The 26,828-nt window shown below is 58.5% G+C and overlaps 1 protein-coding gene across 1 annotated transcript; it reads left to right on the top strand.

Moving 5' to 3' along the window:
- The first annotated feature begins 1,028 nt into the window (after positions 1–1,028).
- Positions 1,029–17,628, top strand: CUNH8orf74 (chromosome unknown C8orf74 homolog). The gene is made up of 4 exons (XM_087216729.1): positions 1,029–1,076; positions 3,761–3,968; positions 15,934–16,337; positions 17,112–17,628. The coding sequence occupies exons 1-4, from the start codon at positions 1,029–1,031 to the stop codon at positions 17,343–17,345; spliced, it is 894 nt and encodes a 297-aa protein (XP_087072855.1). The 3' UTR covers positions 17,346–17,628.
- The last annotated feature ends 9,200 nt before the right edge of the window (positions 17,629–26,828 follow it).

Here is a 26,828-nt window from a genome sequence, read left to right as displayed (position 1 = left end):
CGGGGTGCCAGTCCTGCACAGGAGTGGATGAAAGTCATAGATAAAACAGATAAAAGGCTGCTGGCCTTGCTGTGTGTGGGGGTGAAGGGCTCTGAAACAAATCATCAGACAGCTAAGAGAAAGTGACAAGGTACGAAGTGCTCCCTGCAGTGACAGGGCTCAGGGATGGGCCGAACACAAAGTGATTAGGCAGAGACATGAGGCGCTGCAGAGCCACAGGGCAGAGCGGGGTGGGGATGTCAGCCTGGGACGAGCAGCCAGCCGGGCAGCCCCGGAGGGAGAGCTGGCCTGATCAGCAGGTGAGGAACTGGGGTGTGCGTGAAGGAGAAAGGGGTCAGAGGGGCGTCTCCGAGAAGGCCAGCGCCACCCGTGTCCCCAGCTGTCCCCGTGGGGCTCTGCACATGGGTGGGGGGGCCGATTTGCCCCCGGGGAGCCTTGGGCCCCCTCAGCTCCCAGCACGGAGGAGGCCAAAGCCGGGTGGGAGATGGAGCCTGGGCTGCTCAACCCGGCGGGGCCGGGGAGCTCGGTGCCGCACTTGGGGGCGCCCTTGTGGAGCTGTTCCTTGTACCCCCAAAGACCACCATGATGTTGAAAATCCAGAATCCCATTGGGTCCAGGCGTGAGGAAGCAGAGGAGGCCGGTTCTGGGGGACAGACAGCGGCAGACACATCTGGCCCCGGAGACGGATCCTGACCCGGGGAGGACGGACAGCCAGGCTGGACTTGGAGGCCTGGGAAGGATGCGAAGCGTGCGCGCGCGCGTGTGCGTGCGTGTGCGTGCATGTGCGTGCGTGTGGGTGGGTGTCCAAGGCCGCTCACTGCTGGGCAGCACATCGGGAGGCTGAGGAGGTCGGAGGTCGGGGGCTGGCTCGCACAGACACAGGGCCAGGCCCCGGGCACAGAGAGGGTGGTGAGGAGAGAGGCCCTTTAGGCCAAAGCAGCCTGCGCCCTAACAAAGCTGGCACCCGACCCCTGTTTCAGAACCTCCGGCGTCCTGGCGAGGTCTCCTAGCAACCGGATGTGGGGGCCATGGCGCTGCTGACACCCCAGGGAGCGAAAGAAGTCTTCCAGCTGCCGGTGAGGGAGAGGAGGCTCGGCTCTGGAGCGGCAGTGTCTCGGGGGCGGAGGGAGCCCTGCGGGCCTGGGGGCTCTGGCGGGCCTGGCCGGAGGACACGAGGCCTTCACCCGGCACGTAAGCCCTGAGCCCGCGGGCAGGGTCCTGTGCTTGGCAAACCGGGCCTTCGGGGACTGCCCGGGCCAGGAGCCTGCCTGAGGGGACAGGGCTGCTCCCCAGGGCCTCGGGTGGGACCCAGTGTGGGAGGAGGGCTCTGCTGACTTGGGGGTCACGGCGGGGTTGGCCCCGGATCAAGAGAGGAGCGGTACCGATAGGAGAGGGGCCGCTGGGGGCCGCGGACAGGGCGCTGGGGTCCCAGCTCTGCCACTGGTCCCCTCGGGGTCCCCCAGAGCCCCCTTGCTCCGAGAGAGCAGTACGGGCATGCGTGAGTGGGTCTGCATATCGCCTCACCCCTTTCCTCAGCCCCCAAGCGGTGGGTCGGGGACCTTCTGAGAGCCCTTCTGCAAGAGCTACAGACCTGCACCGGAAGTGGGCTCTTACCTGGAGATAAGGGAAACGGTCCCTCAGTCAGGCTTTTCCTGGGCCCCAGAGTGCCTGAAATTCCACCAGGCAAGACTCATTCCCTTGGCCAGGTGTGGTGGTGCACTTTTGTGATCCCAGAAGTCTGGAAAGCTGAGGGAGGAGGATCACAAGTTCAAGGCCAGCCTAGGCAACTTCACTTAGGGAGAGCCTGTCTGAAAGATAAAAAAGGGCTGGCGGTGTAGTTCAGTGTGAGAGTCCTGGGTTCCATCTCCAATATGGCAAACTAAATAGATAAACATCGTCTTCGTTAGTCACTTACACTTTACTATAAATTTCATTATCAGACCAGTATGATAGCTATTGAAAATAGAGTAGTTTAGTCTGAACCAGTTGGAACAGAGGTTAGGTAGAACCCTTGAAGACATCAGTGTAGGAAAAGATTTTATGAACAAAACCTCAGTTGCCCGTGAACTAGCACAAACAATCAACAAGTGGGATCTCTTCTTATTAAAAGGCTTCTGCACAGCACGAGAAACCACCAGCCGTGTGAAGAGACAACCCACAATGTGGGAAAAAATCTTCACCGGCTCTTCCTCAAAGGTCTACTATCGCGAATCTATAAAGAACATAAAAAGATCAGACCTCCCAAATTTAAAGACCCAATCCAAAAATGGGCATCTGAAATGAACAGACATTTCTCAGACGAAGAAGTAGAAATAGCAAATAAACACATGAAAAAATGTTCAACATCACTGGTCATTCAAGAGATGTGGATGAAAACAATGCTGAGATTCCACCTCACTCCAGAGAGAATGGCTGCTATCATGAAATCAACCAATAACAGATGCTGGTGGGGCTGTGGGGAAAGAGGAACCCTGCTCCACTGCTGGTGGGAGTGTAGACTGGTGCAACCATTGTGGAAATCAGTATGGAGATACCTCAAAGAACTAGGACTGGAAGTCCCATTTGACCCCGCTCTTCCACTGCTGGGGATCTTCCCCAAAGAATTAAAAGAATCATACCACAGTTATATATGTGCACCCATGTTCATAGCAGCACAGTTTGTAATAGCTAAAACTTGGAAACAGCCCAAATGCCCATCAATTGGAGACTGGATAAAGAAAATGTGTTTTTTTAAAATAAAAATGGAGTTCTACTCAGCCATAAAAAATGAGAAATTAGAGACATTTATAGCTAAGTGGAGGCACATTGAGGTGATACTCTTAAGTGAAATAAATAGGACACATGTGTAAATACCAAATAGTTTCTCTGGTGTGAGAAACTGAAAGTGTAAATAAGGACTAAAAGGTATAATAGGTAATGTGAAATAGGAAGAAAAGGGGCAAAGGGGGAGGAAGTGGGAGGGCTAGGGGAAAGGATAGAAGGGAATGGGATGAATATGAGAAAATGGAAAAATAGGAACAAAATCTTTGTAAATAGGGAGGAATGGAGGGGTTGAAGGGAGGGCTGGGCAAGGGTGAAAAATAAGAACCAAGAGAGACTATGTAAAGGTGCAAATTTCCAATGATGAATGTCATTATATTGTATACCTAAAATGTACCAATGATTAGGATGAATAATCGATAATGTAAAATAGGAAGAAAAGGTCAAAAGGGGTAGGGGTAGTGGGAGGGGCAGGGGAAAGGAAAGAAGGGAAAGGAAAAATGCTGAGAAATGGAAAAAATGGAAATAAAGTCTTTGTAAATAGGGAAGGGTGGAGGGCGTGAAGGGAGGGCTGGGAATGGGGAAAAAATAAGAACCAAGATGCATTGTATAAAGGTACAATTCCCAATGAGAAATGTAATTGTGTTGTATACCTACAATGTACCAATAAAGAATTTAACAACAACAACAAAAAAGAAAATACAGTAGTTTAGAAAGGAAGTCAATTTTTTGCTTTCGGGAAGGGAGAAGAGAGGCCATGATTCAGAACCTGAAGCCTGTGGAAGCATTTACACCTGGGGCTCCAGTGGCAGGGCTGAGAACTCCAGAGAAAGAGGAGCTCTTGCAAAAAAGAACGGGTCCACAGGCAGGTGGTGGTGGGGAACTGTCTAGAAACCAGACCGGAATTTTTCCCCGGTGCTCCACACCCCGGGTGCCTCTTGCGGCTCTGGAGAGCTGGTGTGTGCCCTACCCCGGTGTCTCTCGGTAAGGGGGCGTCTGATTTCTGCAGAGACAGAGAGGCCGAGGCCGGGAGCGCCTGCGAAGACTCCTGCACGGGGAGGAGCTAGGTGAGGCCCGGGCCGCTCGCAGGAGCATTCTGCGGGACGCCCTCCATGACAGCGTCCACTTCGCGGCGGGCAAAGGCTTCCCTTGGGTGGAGGTGGCGCGGGCAGTCCAGTTCACGGAGGAGCTGCTGGTGGAGACCACAGGTACGGCCGGGCGGGGGCTGCCGCGAGCAGAGCTCACCGCCCTCCCTCTGTCCGCCTGCCACTCTGCGGCCCACACGGCTGCTTTGGTTTTCTTCTGCTTTGCTTGCGTAACACCAGTCGGCTGTGTCACCCCTGCCCGCGCCCTCCGGGGACTGGCGGGCGACCCGGTGTGTGGGGTGGGGGATCCCCTGCAGCCCGAGCTTGCTGACACGGGGTGAGGCGGGGTGCACGTGTGGGCCGCATCCCTCCCAGCTCTGACCGGGGGCTGGCGTCCCTGGAAAGGGTACACGGTCACATCTGCCACCTCTTGGGCTGTGAAATGCGGATTCGTTCATGGAGCCAACGCCACACGCACAGGCGGGAGACGCTCCGCCCCGCTGTCACCCCAAGTGTCACCCCAGTCGGCCGAGAGTCGCCCAGGCTGTGACCGGGAGCCTCAGCCACTCAGGCCGCGAGAGCCCAGGCAGGACTGAGCTCCCCACAAACGGCAGGTGCGCCCCGTGGCCGTGCGGGTTTTCTGGCCGAGGTCGCTGCAGAACTTCGAGGTCACAGCGAGACTGGGCCCACGGCCACCGCAGGTGTGCAGGGGTCACAGTTGTGTGCAGCAGACCCGGGGCGGGGTGGGCGCCAGCGGCCGCTTCCTCCAAGGAGACAGGGAAGGGCCTCTCCGGCGCCCGCGCGGCTTCTCTGCGTGTGATTTATCTTATGTTGAAGCTGCCTCCAAAGGAAGTGTGATGGTTTTGCGCGTGACAGGCGCCGTGGGGCGCTGCTCTGCTTTCTGACAGGAGCCAAGCGCCAAGGACACAGGCCCTCGACGCCCCAGCGCCCCCGCTCCTGTCCGGGTGCGCCGCACACGCCCAGGACACAGTGTCCCTGGCCCCAGTGCCCCGCCCAATGCCCGCTGCCCCGGTCCCGGGTCCCGGAGTCTTCTCGCAATGCTGCGTCCTCGCCTCCCCTTCCCGCGCTGCGCTGCCCACGCGGGCCGCGACGTCCCCAGCTCCGGCTCCCCCACCCCGGAGCCGGCTCAGCCCAGGGCAGGGGCCGCCTCCAGGCAGAGGCCTGGGCACCGGCCGGGCCCCTTCAGCCTCTCCCACGCAGGGCCCAGCCAGCTGCCCTGACCACCCGCCCGGGCTCGGGCTGAAGACTGGACCGGAGGCAGCGCCACCCCCGCCCACCGACCGGGCTTCCGGCCGCTGCCCTCGGCCGCACGCAGGCACCAGGCTCGGCGTCCTCCAAGGCCCGCGTAGCCGAGCTCGGGCTGCTGCCCGCCGAAGAAGCCCCTGGGCCCACGGAGGCGGGCGCCGCCCTTTCAAGTTTCCAGCCGAGCGAGCCCCAGGCCGGGACGCCCTAGCCCTCGAGCAGAAGGGACTTCAGAGCCAGAAGCAGCCTGGCTAACAGGAAACCTCCGTCCCCACTGAGGGAGGCTCTGGCGCAGGCAAATGAGGCTTGCAGCCTCCGAGGGACAGGGAGCGGCCTCCTCCTCAGTGACTCATCCCTTATTAGGAAGCTCAGCTCATACCTGCGTTTCTCAACATTGTGCTTAAGATATGGAAGCCACGGGACACAAACAGTCCTGGGATCTGACCAGTGATGTGGGAAGAGGCTTTATCACCTCCTCAGCCCTGGTCACAATGCTCCTGTTAATACAGCCTCTGAGGGCACAGACTTTATCAGAATCGTGTACACTGATTCACATGGGGGTAGCAGCCCTGAAAATCCTTCCTCCTCAAATCTCTTCAGACGTGATCCTGGGCCACGCAACTTAGGGTTTTCTCCTTCTCTTTCCTTCCTTGAAACTTTGTGAAGTGAGTCATGCAAACATGGAGAAAGAACAGCTCCTGGGTTAGCACCTGTGCCTGGCCTGGCTATGAAAGGTCTACACCAGGACTGTGCCCACACCCGGGTGCATCCGGCTCCTGCGCGGCTCCGCGCTCCAGAACTTGCTGCCGTGGCACCATGGTGGGTATCACCTGCTTCCCCACTCCTGCCTTGGCTCCACTGGGTCTGCTCTGGTTCTGTCCAAGTCAGGCCCCAGTCGGGGGAATGCTGAGGTGGAACCCAGGGCCTTTGCACATGCCGGACATGAGCTGTGCCACTGAGTTGCACCCCAGCCCCAGCCCTAACCTCGATCTGCTCCTTTCTTCCCCATCGGTCCTATCTGAGTCACACCATCCAGGTCAGGGATGGACAGGGCCTTCATGGAAAAGGACACAGTCCCAAATATCATAATCCCAAACGTCGACATTCTCAAAAACTCAAGTCAAAATCTTGAAAGATCAAAATCCAAAAACAAAATTATTTAAAGAGTTTTTTTCACATTTTTTGAAGGAAATTTGTTTGAAGAACAGAAAAACATGATAGAACACTTCATGGGCCGCTTTGCCCAATAGAATCGGCAATAGCAACCTACTCGTGCAATCATCCACCCTCTGGCATTCCACTGACAGTTGCACACATTTTACAGCTATGAGGAGACGAACCTCATTCAAGAGGAAAAAGGTCGAAAAGTGAAAGATACAAACACGTCACTGCGTGGGTCCCTGTGTGCCCCCGGCCGTGTAACCAAAGACATCTCTAGTGGTGCACACCTGTAATCCCAGCACTCAGGAGGCTGAGGCAGGAGGATCACTGCAAGTTCGAAGCCAGCCTGGGCTACGTGTGAGACCCTGAAAGACATCTCTTCCTTTACTGAACCAGTTTCAATGTTTTTACACCCACCCGATGCTGACAATGTCATCACTGTCATAACACTCATTCAAGGAGCCAAACTTGCCTAAAACAAATCAGCACTCTCTAAAAGTCTGGACATGATTTCTGCCTCCTGGACTGGGAATGAGGCAAAGATGAAATACATGCGCACGCGCGCACACACACACACACACACACACACCCCAAATATGCCGCCGACTTCCCCCACCAGGAACACAGGCTGGAGCCTCGCGTTACCAGGAAGCTGCCTTTTTCTCGTAAGGCGCAGCCTCCTGGGGAGAACAAGCTCGAGTTCTGCTGCTGTTTGTGAATCTCCCAGGAGGCGCAAGGCCCCAGCCCGAGTCCCCTGTCAGGCTCCCTCGTCTTCACGCCCAGATGCTCCGCTGTTCCGGGTGTCCCTGTCCACTCGTGTGCAGAGCACACACTTGGCTCAAACAGCAACCCCGTGCACGAGTGCCCTGCACAAGTAAGTATCTCGCATGACCCACCTGCACGTTAATTTCCCAGCCAGACGCTGACTTTCCTGTCGTCTCAGGGCAAACACGGCTTTCTTCGCAGGCCTGGGGTTCACCAGCAGAACGGGGCGGCACTGCAGACAGACGCCTGTTTGTAAACTTGGGCTGCTGTTGTTCCCACTTTGACTCAAATGAAATCCATTATCTTCTGCAAAGTCCATCAAATCTCTAAATAAGCATAAAAATGCTTCGCTTTTCCCAAATATTAAAACATAACAGGGTGAATAAGTTCTAGAATTTTTGAATCTACCAAGGGCATGAATTGCATACATTTCATAACGTATACATCATATCTGGGACTGATTTGAAAAGTGATTTCCATTAGCCGAAGTGAAGCATGTGCTACGTTTTTTGTTGTTGTTGTTGTCTTTTTTTTTTTTTTGAGAGGAGTCTCACCTTGTTGCCCAGGCTGGCCTCAAAGTCAGGGGCTCCAGTGATCCTCCTGCATCAGCCTGCCAAACAGCTGAGGCCACAGGCATGTGCCACCACACCTAATTGTTAGCTTTTCTGTTAGACTTCCTGATAAACAGCTGTTTCTTTTTTGACAGCCCAATCCCTAGGCGAGACCAGTTCAACATTTAAGACGCTCTGGAGCCCCGAGGCAGCTCCAGGTCACCACTGTCCTCGGTTCAGAAGTTCACTGAGTGCCTCCGACTCTATATTCTGGCCAAGGCCAAGGTTTGAGGGGCAGCGTGGCGCTCTGCGTGAAGGGGCAGGAGCCATGCAGGATTGAAAACCCAGCCACTCTTCCGCTCCATGCAAAGAGGCACTGCTCCCTTCTCCCACACAGCCTTTCTCCCATGGGAACCGTGGCTCTCTGCTTCCGGGTCCCACGACCAACCCGCGAGGGAGCCCGTGGGCCCTGCGCATGCGCACTCTCCCTGGCTGGGCTTGGGCGCCTTCCGCACCCCGTTTTCGTCCTCTGTCCCTCGCGGCCCATGCACGCGGCACCATAGGAAGCGCTGGAGGAAGAAACGAGTAACGCAGTGAACGAAAGCATAGATCTCGAGGCGCGCGGGATGTTCGGGGTCACGGTCCTCGCCCCTCCAGGTGGCTCCCGGTTTGCAGCTGTGGTCAAGAGGCCTCGTGGGGGCTGTGCGGCATCAGACCTGCAGGCCGAGGTCCGGGTTCAAATCCCACCTCCTCCTGTACTGCTGCTGGCGGTGGAAATGTGGGTGTGCCCTCTGTGATAACAGTTCCCGCTCCCGCAGCAGGGGCACGGGAATGGGGCAGATGGCGTAAAATGCAGAGCAGGTGACAGTCACGTAGCCGGCGCTCGCGCTCGGTCAGGAGCCCCCCCCCCCCCGCGGCGTCCACAGCTGCGGAGCTGAGACAGGAGGCCCCGGTCCTGGGTCCTCGAGGAGGAGCCAGGCGCTGCCGTTCGGTCCCGCCCCCTCCTCCCACAGGGAGGCCCCAGTCCTGCTGTCCCTCTCTGTGACCCACTTGGGCTCCCACACGAGGGAGCACCGAGCTGCTGGCTGGGGGCGCAGGAACTGTTCACTGACCTGGACAGGGGATCCCAGGCGCACTCCCACTGTCGCCACCCTGCCTCCGCCTAGGCCCGGGCACCGACCTATGCAGGTGTGGGTGCTGCCAGGCGCTGCCGGGCTGCGGGCCAGCTCTCGGGGTTTCTGTTCCAGCTGACGTCCAGGCTGGCTGCTGCTCTCCTTGGCAGGTGGCTCCCCAGGGACACTTTGTTGTGGCTGATTGGGGCCGAGGGTGGGTGAGCTCTGTTTGCCGACTAGATAATGCGACATTGGCAGCCAGCACGTAAGGAGGGTCGTGTTTGCACAACAGTGACTCAGAGCTCTGCCAGGCCGGCTGCCAGCAGGCTTATCTCCTTGCCCAATCAAGCCCCGTATTCAAAGCAGAAGCTGATGCCATCCTGGCAAGCAGAGGGCTCACTGGGATGTTCTGGCCTCCACTGCGGGCCAGAAGTCTTTGCTCGGCACCTTCTTGGCCAGCCCTAGACAGATCACACCCAGCTGTCCCTCGGGGCAGAGGATGAAGTCACTGTGGGGCAGAATTCTTCCAGTGTGGGACGTCCTGGTGGGAGGAAATGGCAAGAAGAGGGAGCACAGGGCCTAGGTGCTCATGAGGCTCCTCACAGTGAGGGGAAGGGGTGCAGCCCCCCACCTGCTCACCCGCAAGACCCGCCCCAGCCATCACCCCTGCCACCGTGGCCTCCTGTCGCCAGGGACACCTGGCGGGCAGCAGCCTGGCGTGGGAAGACCCCTCTTCCTGCTGGCCTGGCCTCCAGCTCCTCAGGCCAAGGGGAAGCCAGCCTTGAGGCCCAGGCCCCGGAGGCACACGGAGGCGAGCAAAGCGTGTCATGGTCCTGGCATCTGCAGTTCCACCCACAGACACTCCTGATTCTTCAGGAAATGTCACTCAGGCCACCACAGGACAGAAAGGTGGCCACCTGCCTGCTGGGAGCAGCCCCCTCAGGGCTCTGGCGGGACATACCTGGCCATGCCAGCGCCTGCACTGTCACCCCACATCGAGGGGCCTCGGCAGGCACCGAGGACGGGCTCTGTGGGGAGCAGTGCTCCCCCTGCACCCTGGGATGGGCCCCACTGGAGCAGGGTGAGCACCCCGACTTGGTGGGACAGGTGTGTTTGGATGTGACTGCTTTGTGGAGGTTTCCATAGGAACCGCTGCCTGAGATCTAGACAGAGCTTTTCTTGGGACATCTCAGAGCTTCCTTCCTGGGTGTCTCAGGCCATTCAGAGTGCCACGGGCTGGGGACACATTGTGTCCTTGCCATGCTGGAGGCTGGACGTGTGAGGCAGGTGTCAGCAGGGCTGGCTCCTCCTGACTTCTCTCCTGGGCTTGTGGCTGCTGCCTTCTGTGTCTCCAAGTGAGACTCCCTCTGTGTGTGCCTTTGTCCTAGGCTCCTCTTACAGGGACAGGGGTCAGATTGGATTAGGGCCCAGCCTAATGAGCTCATTTAATCCCACTCACCTCTTTAAGGCCCTGTCTCCAATTTATAGCCAGTCCAAAGTACTGTGGGGCAGGGCTTTGGCACGTAAATGTAGTGGGGCCACAACTCCGCCCATGTCACAGAGTGAGGCCACCGCTCACCCGGTGACACTTGTCCGTAAGGAGACCAGAAATCAGCACTGCCCCAGGTTTCCCTGGTCAGGGGAGCCTCACTTGAGTCCAGCCTTTCACCTGGCACCCAAAAGTGTCACCACAGCCTGGCCCCGTGGCGGGAGGTTAAGACACTTGCCCAAGATGACACCTGGCGTGAGAGGCATCAGGATTCGACGACAGAGCACATGCCTTGTGACGTTGATCTTGCCCAGGGGACCTGTACTTGGGGCCTGATTGAGGCCCTGCCTGCAGGAAGCACCTGGAAGAGCTGTGCTCCCAACTGGGTCGCCAGGTCTAGGATGGGGAACAGTCGGAGCCCCTGCAGGCAGCTGCCAGTGATGGGCGTCCCAGGCCCGGCACAGAGGTGACCTGTGTGTTCCAGCCTGGGCGGGCCAGCTGTGTGTAGGCAGAATTGCAATCCCCTCACAGCCAGGCCTCGGCTCTGTGATTCGAGCTCAGCTCACCTCTTCTTCCTCATCCAGCTGGATGGGCTCACTCCTGGACCCTGACCGCACAGGCGATCAGATGTGTGCGAAGCTGATTCCTGGCTCCACAGAGTGCCCTGCCCTGAGACACAGACGTCCTCATCTCAGGCACGACACTGAGGATGTCTCCAGGTCAGAGCCTCCCCACGCTGGCGTGGGCAGCAGGACTTGGCCCAAGGAGCCTGTGGCCGCTGGCTGTGGCTCTGGTGGGGGACTGTCAACTCCGTGGCAATCACTGCAGCCTCAGCTTACAGGGACCCCAGGGCCACCAGACCCACGTCCCCACCCAAGAACACAGCCTGAGGACCCTCTCTCGGGCTCTGAGACACAGCTATCCTCTGCAGGGGCCTTGTCTCTCTCTCCTCAGGAGAAGACAGGCTCGGGATGAGCAGCTCGTGCTGCCGGAGAGGCCCTATCCTGCCCACTCGAGTTCCCTAGGAGACCCTGCAGGGCAGGTTACCAGGATGCACCACTTCCTCTCTGAGTGCCTGCCCTGTGAAGGGAGCCGCCGACTCTGCTTCCCTTCCCCTCAGCTGGCACCTTGGAGCCCTCTACACCTGGCCGTCAACAGAGCCATGGGTGACCCCCAAACCCAGACCACCTAGAGGCCACTCAGGGCCGGGGCTCGGAGCTCCAGGGTGGCGCCTTGCCCTCGGGGAGCTGGGGCTTCCACATCAGCACATACCCGGGGCTGCTGGAGGAGGGCACGGCAGTGAGCGCAGCACTTGATGAGTCCTCGCTATGGACTAGGCCTGTGGGGAGCGCTGCATGCATTCGCTCTCATCTAAGCCAGGCCACCAGGGAACAGAACCCCACCAGCGCCCAGAGAGCAAAGTGCCTGGCACACGTGATGGTGACCGAGGCCAGCATGAGCCCCCAGCATGCCACCCTGCCCTGCACCTGCCCTGCCCCAGTCCATCAGCGTGGAGGCTCCCTGGGCACATCAGGACTGTGGTACTGGCCCCTTCTGCAGGGGTGCCAGGAGGAAGGGACCAAACTGTCCCCTCTGCACAGCTCAGCAGCAGCTTTGCCTGGGAGGCAGGGAGGCCAGCAGCATAGAGTCCGGGGGACAGGCAGGACTCCACACCTCCTGACCCAGGGCAGGGCAGCCCCACTGCCGGGTCTCCTGCCTGCCCCTCAGTCCCTTCCCTGCCCAGACACTCTGAGGCGCTTCTGACCAACCAAGGATGCCAGGGAGGGCGCTGCTGCCAGGTCCTGAGCCCTGGGCCGCAGAACAGAAGGACTAGGCTGGCTCGGTATTTCCCAAGCGTGCTTATGGGCCCAGAGGGACTGTTTGGCCCACACAGAAACTCTGAACTCGCTCAGCCCTAGTGACACCGCCCGAGCTCATTAGCATTCTTTAGAGATTCCACTGAATTTCCTTGGATCCAGTGTATTTTAAGGTCTCTGGCTGTGGGACCTGCGTTGATGCAACGCCCAGCACAGAGCATCTTGTGAAAAATGTGGCCGAGAGGGCAAGGGTCCCTTCTGGCGTCCACCTTCGGGGTCTGCACAGAAGGCCTGAAGCCACTGGAGCTGGACAGCTGGCACCACTGAAGGCTGTGTGCCTCTGAGCAAGTCCCTCAGCCTCGCCGAGCCTCAGTTTCTCCTTGGGTAGAGGTGATGGTGCTTCCACCAGCTTCACCCAGGGAGGCTGAGTGATTCAGGTGTTTCAGGGAGTCCCCTAACCCAGAGGACAGCGCCCATTTCCTGCTGTCACAGGGCCACTCCCGGAAGTGGCATTGGCAGCACCTGCCCCAGAGCAGAAAGGGGCTGGGACGGAGCTGGGGAGGTGGGATGGTGTGAGCCTCCCGCAGCCTGAACGCCCAGGGAAGGGTGAAGCCAGCTGTGTTCTGCCTGATGGCTCCTCCCCCTCTGAGCCAAGAACAGGTAACTGGACAGCCACGCCAGGGCACGGTGGCCCCTGGTCTGCCTCCCCCACCCCCCACCAGGAAGGAGTGGCCCCTCTGTCTCCCCTCCCTCTCCTGCAGCCCCACCACACAGGCCCACCTCCTGCCCTCCCTCCCCCGTTCCTGGCCTCCTCCACTCAGCCTGCAGGTGCGGGCCTCCAGGGCCTGGGGGAAGTCTTCAGGAAGTTCTCAGCACCCAATGCAAATGAGGGCCGCTCCCTGTTATTGAAGAGTGACTGCAGGCACAGATCTGTCTGCTCTGGAGACTTAATCCCTGCGCTTTCTGAGTCACTGGGGTGCAGGGAGCAGGGTCTCAGGCCAAGACAGACAGTCCCTGAGCCAGCTCTGGATGGGCCAAAACCCGAAGCCCCAACGGGCTGGAACAGCATCTTGGGGCTGGAAGTAGGAACGCAGCCAGGGCTCTGGGAAGAGATCCACACTGGGGTTTTGTTACCTCTTAGGCTCCGTTGCAGCTGTGCCCACAGCAGGGCAGGTCCCAGTGTCACAGCCCCCGGGGACGCTTGAACAGCACCGTGAGCACAGACCTCCGGACTGGAGTCTGGGCTCTGTGCATGGCCACCAGGGGCTGCAGGGAGAGGCCCTGGGGGAGGAAGCAGATCAGCCACCCACGTGGAGAAGCGGCTGACCCCACCCCAAGGAGGAGGAGCGACTCTGGATGCGTCACCTGCAGGAGTTCACACAGTCCCTCCCATCACCAAAGGTGACCTCGTGCCCACCCCCGGGCCATCCTTGGCTACCCCTGTCATCTTGCATGCAGCCGTCAAGCCCCCCTGGCGCCCCTCGCCCCTGTCCCTCAGCTCTGCAGGACTCCGAAGCTCAGCTGCAGCTCTTCACTTGCAGGAAGGCTGTCACTCTGTGCACACCCTGCCCAGAGAAACTTGGGGTGCAATCCTGGGTCCTAGGCAGACCTGAAGCCCATCCTTGCCCGTCCTAGGGCTCTGTGGTCCAGGCCAGCCCTTCCGTGTGGCCTGCGGGCCCTTCCTGAGTGCCTCTGTCCAAACTGGAGGCCAGGAGCCCTCCTGTCCCCATCCCAGTCCTGCAGAGCCCCGCACTGCCTCTCACCCTTCCCCCAAAGCAAAAGAGGCCCAAGCAAGATGCCCACCACAGCTGAGCAGCGCGGTCTTCGAGATGGGCCCAGGGTGCGCAGCGGAGGGGTCTGTACCCTTAGAAAGAGCTGTGTGGTTCCAGATCGCAGGACTGAGCCGCCATCGGGGCTCCTGGGGGGCACAAATCCCTGCCCACCACCCGCCGGGACATCTGTGTGACAATAAGGAAACCAGAAGGGAGAAACATCGCTGCGCCCAGGAGCTGGGGGTGGGGCTGAGCCTTGGAAACCAGACCCTCCTTGTGGCTAAGAGCTTTTGCCCTGCTGAGAATGCGGGCCCCAACTCGAGGGTCGGGCGGCCCAGAGCACTTGGCATCCTACCCAGTCACTCACATGTGCAGCGGCGAAGTGGTGCGCGGCACCCTGACCTCTGGACGGCTACCCAGAGTGCATCTGTCCCCAGCACTAATCCCCGGACACCCTGGGCAACTGTCAACCGTGCCTGCTGTGGAGAAGCCTCCAGCCAGGTCTGCTCCACTGTTCAGCTCCCGCTCGGCACCCATGCCCACTTTTGGGTGCCACCTCACCCACCATGCCGGGTCACTCCACTCTGCAGGGCAAGCGTCTCACCTCGAACAGCACGGCCAGGACCCAGCTTACTGCATGGCAGTGGCGAGTGTCATAGGCTCAGGGACTCTGACAAATGACCAGCCTCCCTCCCGAGGCAAAGGCGACCCGGCCTCTTGGGCTCCACCCATATCCCCCAACCTGCTGCAGGCCACAGTATGGCGGCAACACACAGAGCCCCAGGCCCCCAACTCAGCACAGCCCTGAGTCGGAGCACCGCCCCCGCCTCTGCCCTGTGGGTCAGCTCCGAAGGAGCCATCGCCCCATGACCCTGGGTCCCGCCCCAGGATCCAGGACCGGCCTGTCAGAGGCTCCTTTTAGGCCTTGCTGGGAGAAGCAGCCTACCGCCATTCTCAGGAGGCCGCCGGGAGAAAGACTTTACTCCTCCCTCCCTCCCTAATTCCTTCCTTCCTTCTTTCTTTCCTCCTTCCCTCTCTTTCCCCTCTTTCTTCCTCTTTTCTTTCCTTCCTTCCTTCTTTTCTGCCAGTGGGAACTGCACCCTGGGGCCTCTGCACTGAGCTACAGCCCCACCTCTCCTTTTACATTTGTTTTTTAAAATTTTGAGCCAGGCTCTCCATACGTGGCTAAGTTGCCCAGGCTGAGCTCATACTTGAAAACCCTCCTGCCTCTGCCTCCCAGAGTGCTGACATTATGGCAGGGCCAGCTCCACCAGTACTTTTCTAAGACAGTCATGGCTTTGCCCTCAGGAGAGTGAGGGTGGGATTCCCTCCCAGAGGAGAGAAGGGGACCAGGTGGGATGGGTGTGAGCAGGGCCAGGCGAGCCACCCCGCCTGTAGGGCACAGAGACCCCAGTGGCGAGCGCTCACAGGAGAGCATGGAGCAGGAGGGGCGAAGCGGGGCTCTGGGGGCACAGGCTGGGGGTCTCCAGGCCCCAGCTCCCACCCGCAGAGCTGGCCTGAGCCGGGGTGCGGGGGAGATGTGGCCACTGCAGCGTCAGAGGCAGTGTGAGGGTGGGGCTCCCACACCGCTGTGTCCCTTCCTCCTCCGCCCCGCACGCGTCACCAGGATGGGCCAGCATCCAGCCACCACCCTCCAGAACGCGGTGGCCCTGCTCTGCCTTTGCCGAGCTCCTGAAAGGCATGGGCAGGAGAGGGCAGGGTGGCTCTCTGCCGCCCTGGTGTCCCCAGAGCTGACCCTTTGCATGGCGTCAACACGCAAGTCACCAGGGTGCTGATGCCTAGGCGTTTCTCCAGTCAGCTCCACCCTCAGGCCTACTTTTCATACCCTCATCTCCCTCCTGGGAGTTTGAAGTAGAAACAACATACAGCTCAGGCAAAGTAAGCCTTTAAAACAGGAGTTAAAAGACAAAACTCAGATAAGGAGTGGGATAATCATAGAAGAGAAAAATGGGATAGATGTGTTATGGCGATCATGCCATAAACAAAGCTGTGAGCTTCCTGGAAGCAAAGGGAAGGAGGGAAATGCGAAACCCTCCAGGCTTTCAAGAGCTGATGGATACTAATACAGAACCGGAGTCTCAGGCTGCGGCCAGGCTGCCTCTGAGGGTCACACTGTACCGGCCCTCTGTGCCCGCAGGCTGCTCCATCACCGAGGCAGTGACGATCCTGGGGAGCAAGCTCAGGGACTACCGGCGCCAGTTCAGCACCAGGCACCTGCTGGCCCTCTGCGACTACTTCCACAACACCTTCATGCGCCACTACAGGCTCTACCAGTACGCCCTGGGCCGGGACCGGGGCGTCCAGCTGACCGCCACCCACCTGGAGGTGTGCACCCCGCCCCAGCCGCTGCCGCTGGCTCAGGGCACGCACAGGGACGGCTGGCACCACGAGCAGCAGGTGGCCGCGCTGCGGGCGGCGGCGACGCAGAAGCGCGACAGCGTGCGGCTCCTGAAGGAGGCGCTGCGCGCGGAGGAGGCGCGGCTGCTGGAGAAGGCGTTCGCGCGCGCTGGGGCCCGGGGGGCCGAGGGCCTGGGCAGAGAGGTGAGCCCCTCCTCCTGCGCCGCCTCGCGGGCTCTGGACAGACGCGCCCCGCCCCAGCGCGTGCCTGCGCCTCCCGCGGGCCTTGGCGGACCTTGTCACAGTGTCCAGCCAGCAAGAATCCGTGTCTCTGCCGCAGTGATGCGGAGGCGAGGTGCAGAGGACTCAGTTTACCCAGCCACCAAGCTGAGTTTACAGTTGGTCGGAGCCCCCTCCTCCCCGGCTGCTCGGCCAGGGAGCTGGGGAAACAGCCACACACATGGTCCATCCGTGTCTCCAGGACCTTGGGACCCCAGGAGCCCGAGGGAGGGGACAGAAGGGTCCCGCCAGCGTGGCGCATGGAGGTGGGGCTTCCCAGGCACGGTGGCTCTCTGAAGCCATTTCCCGTCCCGTCCATGAAGCCCACCACTAGGACGGGGGATGTGGGGATGGGGGAGGCGTCCAAACAGCTGGCAGAGAGCAGACAGTAGAGCACATAGGATGTATGAGACTGGTCTGTGGGCCGAGCAAGCTTAGCAACAAATGACGGCACAGAGGGACGACTGCCCCCAGGACTGAAGGGAAAACGGTAAGGAGCAGTGAGTGGAGCCCGAAACGTGAGCCGCAACTATGGGAGAGGATGAGGGACAGGAAGTGTGGCCATGGCTGCTGGCAGAGGAGGTGGGACCTGGTCCTCCTCCCCTCAGCAACACCACCAGCAGCCAGAGGGCCAGTGGACCAGGGCCTTCGAGAATGGAGAAGGACCCAGAGCCCTACTTCCCGCCTGTGTCCCCGCAGGCACTGGAGCATCTCGTCCACGAGGCCATTGGCATCCAGATCAAGTGCCTGGGGGAGCAGCTGCAGCTCAAGGTCCGGGCGGCTTTCGACATCCTGGACCTGAGGCTCCAGAGGCGGATGCTGAGTCTCAGTGCCCCCCACCCTTCCCGTCCCCCTGGCCCGGGCCAGCGGGGCCCGGAGGACTCCCTCAAGTCCCGCAAGGCCCAGAAAGGGAAGAAAGCCAGAGTGAAGTAGCCGATGCCTCAGTGACCACAGCCCTCAGTGACTGGGAGGAGAGCTTTGGGGTGCACTCAGCACCCCACTGATCAGAGGTTCTATCTGTTAAAGGAAAGGAAGCCACGCACGTCCTCGGTCTGTCTTGGACACCGTCTCACACCCCTGCAGGTCCAAGCTGATCAGATTTGCACCCCACAGCGCAGGGCTTGCTATTGGTGACCAAAGCCAGGCTCCGCTGAAGACAGGGCTGGTGGGGGTTCAAGCAGGGAGACTGAGAGGGATCCCAGCCCCTGGCCGGCAGCCCCTCAGAACCACCGCCCCCCCCCCACCTCCTCCTAACTAACACTGCTTAACCCAGGACGGCAGAGACTGGCTCGAGCCCTCCTTGCCAGTGCTTTGTGTCACTGCCCTGTGTCCCTTGCATCCCGGGTCCCTGCTAGCCTTCCTGCAGGTGGTGGCCCAGGTTCCTGTCACTGTGATATCTTAGGAGAGAGGCCAGCAAAAGTCTATCATCCCATGTTCATGCAGGTCACAAACCTGCTGAAGCTTCCCTCCCCCGCCCAAGGGACCCTAAGATCGGGAGCCTTCTGTGACTCCATCCCAGGCACATGTCTCTCCTGCCAATGGCTGCACAAGTTCTGTAGCTGTTGGCTTCAGCTGACGGCGGCCCCCAAACCAGGGCATAAGGACCTTACCCCGTGCTGTCACTTCCCAAGTGCCCTGGCAAGCTTGTCCCCTGGTCACCCATTTGTGTGGGGACCCAGCCTGGTCTGCCGGTCCATCCACTTGGCACTGGCAGAGCCATGGGAGGGTGCAGGTGCTCAGTGCTGGGCAGGGAGAAATCAATTCCTATGGTGCCACCCTCAGAGCTGTGCTCCCACCTGGGAAGGCTGGGGTCTGGGTGAGGGCTTCAGCCACACAGCAAGTTCGATGTTAGGAAACACTGCAGAGTGTGGGAGGACAACTGACAGAGAAGGACAGACTGAACCAGCAATGTAAGGAAAACCTGACCTCCTGCCTCTGCCCTAAGAAGCAGAGAGAGACCACGCTGACTGATTTCCACAGCCATGTGGTGGCACTGGCTCAAGACAAGCAGAGGAGCCCTGCGGCTGAGGGGCAAGGGTGGAAGGGGGCTAGGGTGGGAAGTCACAGGGGCCAAGGTGAGGAGAAGGAGTAGGACCCTGGCCTGCTTGGGGCAGGAGTCTGAGCCAGAGGTTGTACACTCCATGAGAGCCCCAGCTGCCTTGCCATCTTGGGCTATAGTCAGTGGCTGGGAAAACCCTAGCAAGGACACTGGGCTACCTTCCAGTGGACCCTGAGCTGGTACAGTTTCCACTCAGGCCTTGTACCCTGTGAAGGTGGGCGACCTTGAACAAGAGAGCAGCTGCTGTACAGGATTAGCCTGGGACATCCACTGGAGCCCAAGGAGAGAGGGGTCACATGTTCTGGTTTCCCATATGGTCATATCCCAGGTGACACAGTTGTGCCTGTGCTGGGCCTACTTTAGCTTTTGCTGTCCCAGCCAAGCCTCTGTTGAGCAGAGGGCGATTAAGACTGACGTGAGAGAAGACAGCTTCTTCATCACATACACTTGGGGTGTGTGCACCTCTCGGAGTGACAGCACGCGGGGGACCTCTCTGGGACCAGCTTGGGGCCTTCCCTGGGACATGAGATGCAGGCAGCCACAGCAGCTGAGAAGAGCCAGCGCCTCGCCCAGCTGGGCCCAAGAGAAGCACCCGGCATCTCTGCTTGTGCCAGTGGCCCTGTGCCTGTCCACACCAGGCCACCAGACCGGACGGCACCAGCAGGAGGACATGGAACCTGGGCGAGCCAGAACCGTGGGCACTGGAGCCACAGGATTCAGCCCTCGCACATGCGTGGTGAGCCCACAGATGTGGACCTTGCTGTTTCTTCCCATCCTTTTGCTGTTCAGTAAACCCTTTGGCAGCAGTAAGTTTGATGAGGAGAAAGAAGCACGAGTTACCGTGACTTCTTTTCCAACAAGGCTAACGTGCAGAACGTGACCATTTGTGCTAACTGTGCATGGGAGAGTCCTAGCCATGTCCCTGACTATGGAGCAAGAAGGTGCCCAGAAGCGTGGGCATCAACAGAAAACTCAGGTCCAGTATCGGTCAGTGTCACCCACTCAGGAACATGTCACAGGAGGAACAGCTCCCAATAATATTAACTCTATCAGAAATTTCCTCAAAACTTTCAACACTAAAGAAGAAACTACTTGTTTTTGAGGTGATAACACAAATATAAATGCCGATTTATCTTAGCATCTCAGTAAAAGCAAAATTCTCTTTATATTAAAAAAACAAACACGAATCCATGGAGGTAGAGCATGTGCAGAGCTAGTGGTGGGGCATACAGAAGTCATTCGTGTACCGGGGGACAAACAAAATAGAGGACGGAAGAGAGGTGGAGGTGGTGAACAACCTCAAATAACAGTGTGGGCTTCTCCCTCGAAGGTGCTGGGTGTGAGGGACAGCTGATGTTACTCACCCATGTCACGTGCACGAACTGACCAGTCATTTGTATGAGACACAGCGAGGCCCTGGGGACTCAGCAGCAGACAAGCCAGGCTGGGTCCCCACACCAACCAGCGAATAAACAAGATCCTCCCCGCTATTGGGGATGCACCATATGAAGGCCATGGCAGGTATGTAAACCTCCAAGGAACCTTGGGGTGCCAGTAACTTCACTGCCAAGGATATTAAGTGCCTGTTGTATGCAAAAGACACAGTGAGTGCCCTAGGGGCATAGTCTGGTGGACCTTGGCCCACTCCCTCCTTGGCCAATGGGTGAGCTCCCTCCCCAAGGGGACCAATCATAATACTCCACTTTCATTGCCCCCAGTGATTGGACCAGACAGAGGCACATGACTCAAACTGGACCAGTCAAAGTACTGCATCCTCACCCCATCCACCACACCTCATCATGATGGCCAATCCAGGGATTTTTCACCTTAAAGTTTCCCCAACCACTTCCTTTTGGATTCTAGGAGGAGGTTCCAAACTGCAAGAAGGAAGACGCTGGCGAAGAGAAGCAAGGGAGGGAGAGAGAGGAGAGAGATTGGGCCCTTAATCCAACCACCCTGGGGGAGCTCCACCCTGCCAGGCAGTGGTTTGGCTCCGTGAGCCACCCTGCAACACCCATTACTTCTCTGAAGTCAGAGAGATGGGACGGGCAGGGAAGGCTTCAACAGGACGGATGAGGAAACTGAGGCTCAGGCAGGTGGAATGATTGCACAAGGTCATTTGACTAATAGAGGGTGAAGCTGAGTCAGAAGCAGCCAAGCCTCTTACCTGCCTAGATGAGAGCCCTTCCGTCCCCTCCCTGCCTCCAGGAGGCCTGACTTGGTGCACAGGGGACTGAAGTTCACATCCTGCATAGCCACAGTCCAGCTGGGCAGAGAGGAACACATGGGACAGGCCCAGGCACCCCAGGGCCTCTGCCCCTCCCTCCCAGGAAGAGACATTTCCTCCCCAGCACAACAGCGCCCAGGGCCGGTTCCCAGCACTCTGGGGCAGCCCAGCCAAGCCGCTGAGTCACCCTCAGCCCTCTGGCGAGTCACTTCCCTCCTGGGCACCTGGGGGACTGAAAGTGGCCATCTCTGGGTCCTGGACATTGCCAGTGGGCCTTTCCCAGCAGGGCTGACCAGTGCTGCCTGAGAGGAGGGGCCCGGATGGCCACAGGGGACAGGGCCTTTGACAGAAGGCCAGGACGGCCTGCTTTGCCCTCCCTAGAGGACCAGCAGGGGTGTGGCTGTGCAGGACTCAGCAGCTGCTCTTTTAGGGCAAAACTGAGGGCTTGGGGGTGGAGCTGGGGTCTGGTGACTGTTGAGTGGAAGAGGGTGCTGTAGAAAGGTCCCCTCAGGACATGCGGCAGCCACCGGAAGCCATGCATGGAGGGATACAGAAGGACATTCAAGCCACATGTTCACTTTTTTAAAAGGCAAGTTTCCAAAACAATGTAATCCCCATATTCTAAAAGAATTGTAAATGCTTATGTGGGTTCATGCAAGGATCTAGGAGGAACCCAAGGAAATATTAACTGAGGGCATCTTCACACGGAGCTCGCTCTGTCTCTCTCCCCCTTTCTCTTTGTGGCTCTGTACTCCCAAGTTTTCTGTGTGTGCTTAGGTGTTATATAAAGTTAATTACAGGGGGCTGGGGATTTAGCTCAGTGGTGCCGCACCTGTCTCGAAAGCACAAGGTCCCGAGGTCGATCCCCAGTACCAAAAGAAAATAAGTAAATTATACCGGGAGAGTTTGTACTTGGGCCTGGAAAAGGTATTACTAAGGAGGGGCGGCCAACATTAACTGTCAGCATCAGACCTCCACTATCTGTCCCAAGAGATTTGGTGCCCTGTGTGTGGCCTCGTGTGACACACATTCTCTCCCTCACCGTGCTCTCGTGAGGACAGTGTTCTAAATTTTTTTGTTCCTGACTGGTGGCCAAGGGTGGGTGGGGTATGAACACAGCCTAGGAAGTGGCAGGGCTCCAGTGGAGAATACATTTTTCTAGGATCAACAAGCGGTGATGATATTAGGCATTTTTTTCTCATCTCCTGAGCTGTTCCCACTACTTCTCTTTACCACTGTCACCTGCAACCTTCTGATAAAGTGGTGCCAACTTACAAGGAAACTGAGCCACCAACCAATGAAGCCGAGCAGAGGGTGGGGTGGCCTGTGTCGGAGCCCCGAGCGGCCCTTCAGATTGATTGGAGACCTACTATGTGCCCGCCACGGGACCGCAGATTGATACAATACCTCCACAGGCGAGCACTTTCCCAGGCTAGTGGGAAGAAAGAACTTAAGAACACAGAGGTTCTGTCCTCACACTCTACATTCCACGTGAGGCACTGTGGGAACAGACAGAGAATGGAGCCACAGTCAGTGTGGGGAGGGGACTGTGGCGAGGGGCAGCTGGGTGGCTGGAGGATGTGCTGAAAAGGCTTCTGTGGTGGAAACAGCTCAGCTGGGTCTCTAGACGACAAGAATCTACCCAGAGCAGATGTAGGGAGGCATTTCCCTAGGGGAGAAGAAACAGATCCCATCTGAGCGTCTGCCGTGGGTGTGAATCGGGTGAGGAGAGCTGGGCCTGGTAAGCTGAGACTGGAAGAGGAAGAGATGAGAGAAGTCTGAGCCTCACTTTGTTGGCAATACTGGGTGAGGAAAAGATTTTATGCAAAAATATACGTATATATATTTATCTTTCCTGGCTGGACAGCAGAGGGAGAGGACAGGGCTGGGGCAAGAGCTAGCAAGAGACTGGGTGAGGGTCTGGAGCAGGCTGCAGGCCTGGAAGGACAGAATGCGGGAGGCGGGGCTGGCTGGGACGTTGGGCGCGGGGCCAGGCCAGGTGCCTGGCCGAGGGTGCTCTGGCGGGAGTGCTCACCGAGATGCAGCAGCTGCCGCCCAGCCCAGCTGTGCACGACTTCCAGGCCTCACCTGGCTGGCTCTGCACAGTGGGACCCCTGCGCGGGGACAAGGAGCCCCCCCATATCTCCAGCCTGAGGCCTGGGGCAGGGAGGGGAGGACCCCCTGAGCACCCTCACCCTTCCTCGGGGCTCCAAGTGCTTGCTGGAGGAAGCTGAGTTCTGCATCCTGATTTACCTAGGCCCAGAGAAGGGATGTGGCTGGCTCAGCATCACACGGCAGACCCATGGCTGAACGGGCCTATGAGAGCATTCGATGAGAAGGCTGAGACTCAGATCTTCCATCCTCCACCAGTCTCCCCATGCTCAGAGCCCCCACAGCTTGGTGGCCCTGTGCCATGCTGCCAGCCGGCCAGGGAATTCCCCAGCTCTCCTTGCCACCCACAGGCTGTGTCAGGGCAGGAGGTGCAGCCGGGCCAGGCTGGGTGGAAAAGGCAGCCTAGCTGCAGGCCCAGGGGCAGCTGCTCCTCCTGGACAGGGCCTTGTCTCCCACCAGCCAGGCGTGAGGACCCCAGGATGCTGTCCCCGCTGTGTAGCACTGTGACCTCGCTCGGCCCTGTGTGCAGCCTCAGGTCGGCTGCCCTGCCTGTGAGGGGCCCAAGCAGGCTGTGTGGGCCTCGCTGTGATGGGCACTGGAAGCACGGTGCTGACAGTGTCCCCAGGCCTGGCCTGCTCCCTGGGCAGAAGCAGAGAAGCCAGAGAGGGGAGGGCGGAACTAGAGTGAGCCCACGATGGCACAGAAAAGGGGCCACCCCCAGCCACCGCCCTGCCTTCTGGGGACGCTGAGCTCCCCGAGGGACAGCCACCATCCCTGCTGCTCCTGAGCACTCCCAGCATCCAGGTCCTGAGTCAGAGGAGAGGAGCCCCTGGTCCTGAGTGGCTCACCTCTTCCGCAGCAGGACACAGCTCAGAGGGCTGGACCTGGACCCACCGGCCACAGCCCACAGCCCCGTCCTGCAGTGTCTCTTCGAGGCGGTCCCCGGGAGTACCCCACGGGCAGGAGGAAGCAGATCCATGCACCCTCTGTGAATAGAACTGTGACCAGTTCCGGGGCCACACTCCAGGCTGGGGACGTGAGGGACATGTGGGGCGGTGGGCCCTGCCAAGGGCTCCGGAGGTGGGGCCGAGACGGCAGCCGGGCTTGGGTGGGACCTCGGGGCTGCAGGCCGGGCACTTCCTGTGGCTGTGGCCACAGGACAGGCGGGGAGGAAGGCGCAGCTGGCTAATCTGGAGAAGAGATTTTCCTCCACACCGCCCTTCCCTGGGCAGGGCTGAGGCGTGAAGGTGGCCAGCCTGGCTCCCTGTGAAGGGAGGGCGGCTTATCAGGCAGGAAACACTGGGCCTGGCCACATCCTCCTGCTCCAGCTCGGGCAGCTCCCAGGGGCAGGAAAGCGCCCTGCGCTGACTGCATCTCGCCTCCACCCCCCCGCCAGCCTTTCCTCACCTCCGCTCTGTCCCCAGCCGCTGGGGCTGGGTACACGCTGTGCCCGCAGACACTGGATGCAGGGCAAGGTGGGCACACAGGATGGCACTGGCACAGGGACGTCAGAGTGGCAGCCCTTGGAGGCCTCCAGCAGTGTCCACACTGCAACTCGGCCCCCCCAGAGCCCTGTTACTGCCTTCACGTCCTGGGCCAGCACCCGTCCAGGGGAGCTGGGCTTCAGGAGGCGCCTTCCGCCCTTACTCCTCCCGGGACCCAGGGCCCAGCCCCGTCCTGAACCCGAGAGCCTTCAGGGAGAGTGGGAAGGGACCTCCCTGCAGCCACCACCCTGGGGGACCTACCTGGCTGGCTACACCCTCCCCACCACCAGGTTTGCAGCTGTTTATCCCCAGGCAAACCCCTTAACGTCTCTGGGGCTCCGTTTCCTTTTCCGTCAAATCTAGGGGTTGACAGAATGACAACAGTGATTCCTTCCGGCCCAACCAGTCGGTGATTTTTTTTTCAAGGTCACAGAGCTGGGAGGAGGCTCCAGTTCCAAGCCTCTGTCTGTCCCTTACTGCTGCAACGATAGGCAGCCCTCAGACCCACAAAGTTTCATCTACAGACTCAGCCAACAGATTGAAGATGCTCTGAAGAAAAGGAGCTGTGTGGGAGGCCCAGTGCCAGGGGGCGTTTTGTCAGTGCTGATCAAGTACAGGCTTTGTTTTCTTGTCTATTCCTCAATGCAGTGCAACCACTACTTCCACAGCAGATACATTGTTTGAGGCATTATGCTCTTCTAGAGATGATGTGAAGCATATGGGAGGACTGCGTGGGTTAAAGGCAAACCCTTCAGCGTTTTACGTAGGGGAGTTGAGCATCCGGGATGCTGGTGTCCTCAGAGGCCCTGGGCCAGATCCGACACCCACGCTGTGTCTAGGTTAGGGTGGCTCTGGATGGATGGGTGAGGCTTATGCTCAGACAGGTTACCCGTCTTCTGCTCTCTCCAGCCTCCAGCTCATTTTCAGATGTCACACGGCTCCCTGGCCTTCACTGTGCCCTGAGATGTGGGGCAGACGCCTCCATCTTTCAGAGAAGGATAAAGTAAGAGGAAGTTTCTGACTCCTGACTTCAGGATGGAGGAGCTCCGAGGTTCTCCAGGATTCTGAACCATCTGGCATGAAGAGACGCGCTGGAGGAGCAGGCTGACGACTTTGGCCACCTGGCCTCCAAATGACCTTGAACTACTGGGTCACAGCCTCAGCTGGCAGATCTTGCCATTGGCACCTCTAAGACACAAAAAGCAGCCTCCCTGAGGCTCCTGGGGGCTGCAGAGACCCCCGTGGCACCAGAAGCCAACACTTCCAGGCGGGGCACCTGGGTCTCTCCAAGGCCCCTTGGACAGAGAGGAGAGATGAGTAACCACAGGCAGGGGTGGTGAGCAGGGCTGGGGAGCCCAGCATGTGACCCACAGCATGACTACACGTGACGCTGTTTTGGGACATTCCAGAAGCACCCACAGGGAGCATGCCCAGCCCCTGCTGAAACCCTTCGTCCTCCTCCCACGTTTTGTAGTAACAGAGCTTTCCCTCCCTCCGAATCCTGCAGTCATACAGCATTCAGGGTCTGGAGCAAAATCTCCACCCCAACTTCAAACATGATCCCCAAAAGGAGACAGGGTGACCACCAGCCTTCAGGGACGGGATTACCTGGCCAACATGTAGACACATAGCCCTACATCTCCACAGGCGACACCAAGCAAACGAGGACTCGGGCTGAAACAGGAGAGGTTGCAAGAGGCAGAAGAAAGAACTTGCTTTTTTAGAAAAATATACATTTAACTTATTTGTTTCCAACTATACAATGATTTAAAGACAAACAGAATATTCCAAGTAGAGAAGAACATTTTAAAATTGCTTAGCTTGTGCATGCATTAATTTGGGGGGATATATTTCCTTTAAGATTAGAGTGTTACGGGGTGGGGATTTAGCTCAGTGGTTCCGCTGCCTGCCTCACAAGTACAAGGTCCCGAGTTCAATCCCTGGTACCAAAATTAAAAAAAAAAAAGATTGGAGTGTTAGCTGCCCTCTGACAGCCATCTCTCCTGTCTTCCTTCCTTAGAGAACTCTGATTTTGTTCAGGAATGTATGTAACCCCGAGTTTCAGAGACCTGGCCTCCACTCTTCAGCAGGCCTAGTCAGCGTGACCCAGCCCTGATTCAAACACACCCCCTTCTGCACTACAGGCCCATGAGATAGGGTAGGGGGATACAGAGAGCTGGGAGAGCAGTTTGGATCCCCCAGAAAGAGCCCCGAAGAGATGGGTCCTTTTCCTGTTGCACACTTTAAAGTCTGTGATGCCAGCTACAAGAGGTGGCAGTTGGTAAGTAGGAGTGCTGGTCCCCAGTCTTTGAGTGACTGGAGCCACTAACCTCTGAATCTTCTCATGGTTTGAGTCCTTTTTTAAAAGCCTAATAGTAGGGTAAATGATGCAAGGATATGGCCAGTTATTAATCACAGATAGATTAATATAATCCTGAATTAAAAGAGATTTTTAGTGGTCAACTATCCAATGCAGCTTTACTGTGAATTTACACAGTGGAAAGAGCGTGAATGTGGAATCAGTTTCTGGCCCA

This window comes from Heterocephalus glaber, unplaced genomic scaffold, assembly GCF_053883595.1.
Source record: "Heterocephalus glaber isolate CG9 unplaced genomic scaffold, H.glaber_assembly_v1.0 deba00001460, whole genome shotgun sequence".
NCBI lineage: Eukaryota > Metazoa > Chordata > Mammalia > Rodentia > Bathyergidae > Heterocephalus > Heterocephalus glaber.
The sequence above is the reverse complement of the archived record's forward strand: the minus strand, read 5'-3'. Positions and strand labels throughout refer to the sequence as shown.

Excerpts from the sequence above, each read along its gene's own strand:
- CUNH8orf74 (XM_087216729.1), top strand. The coding sequence starts at position 1,029 with ATGGCGCTGCTGACACCCCAGGGAGCGAAAGAAGTCTTCCAGCTGCCG. Across the intron at positions 1,077-3,760 it reads AAGAAGTCTTCCAGCTGCCG|TTTCTGCAGAGACAGAGAGG; the intron begins GTGAGGGAGAGG and ends GGGGGCGTCTGA. Across the intron at positions 3,969-15,933 it reads GCTGCTGGTGGAGACCACAG|GCTGCTCCATCACCGAGGCA; the intron begins GTACGGCCGGGC and ends CTGTGCCCGCAG.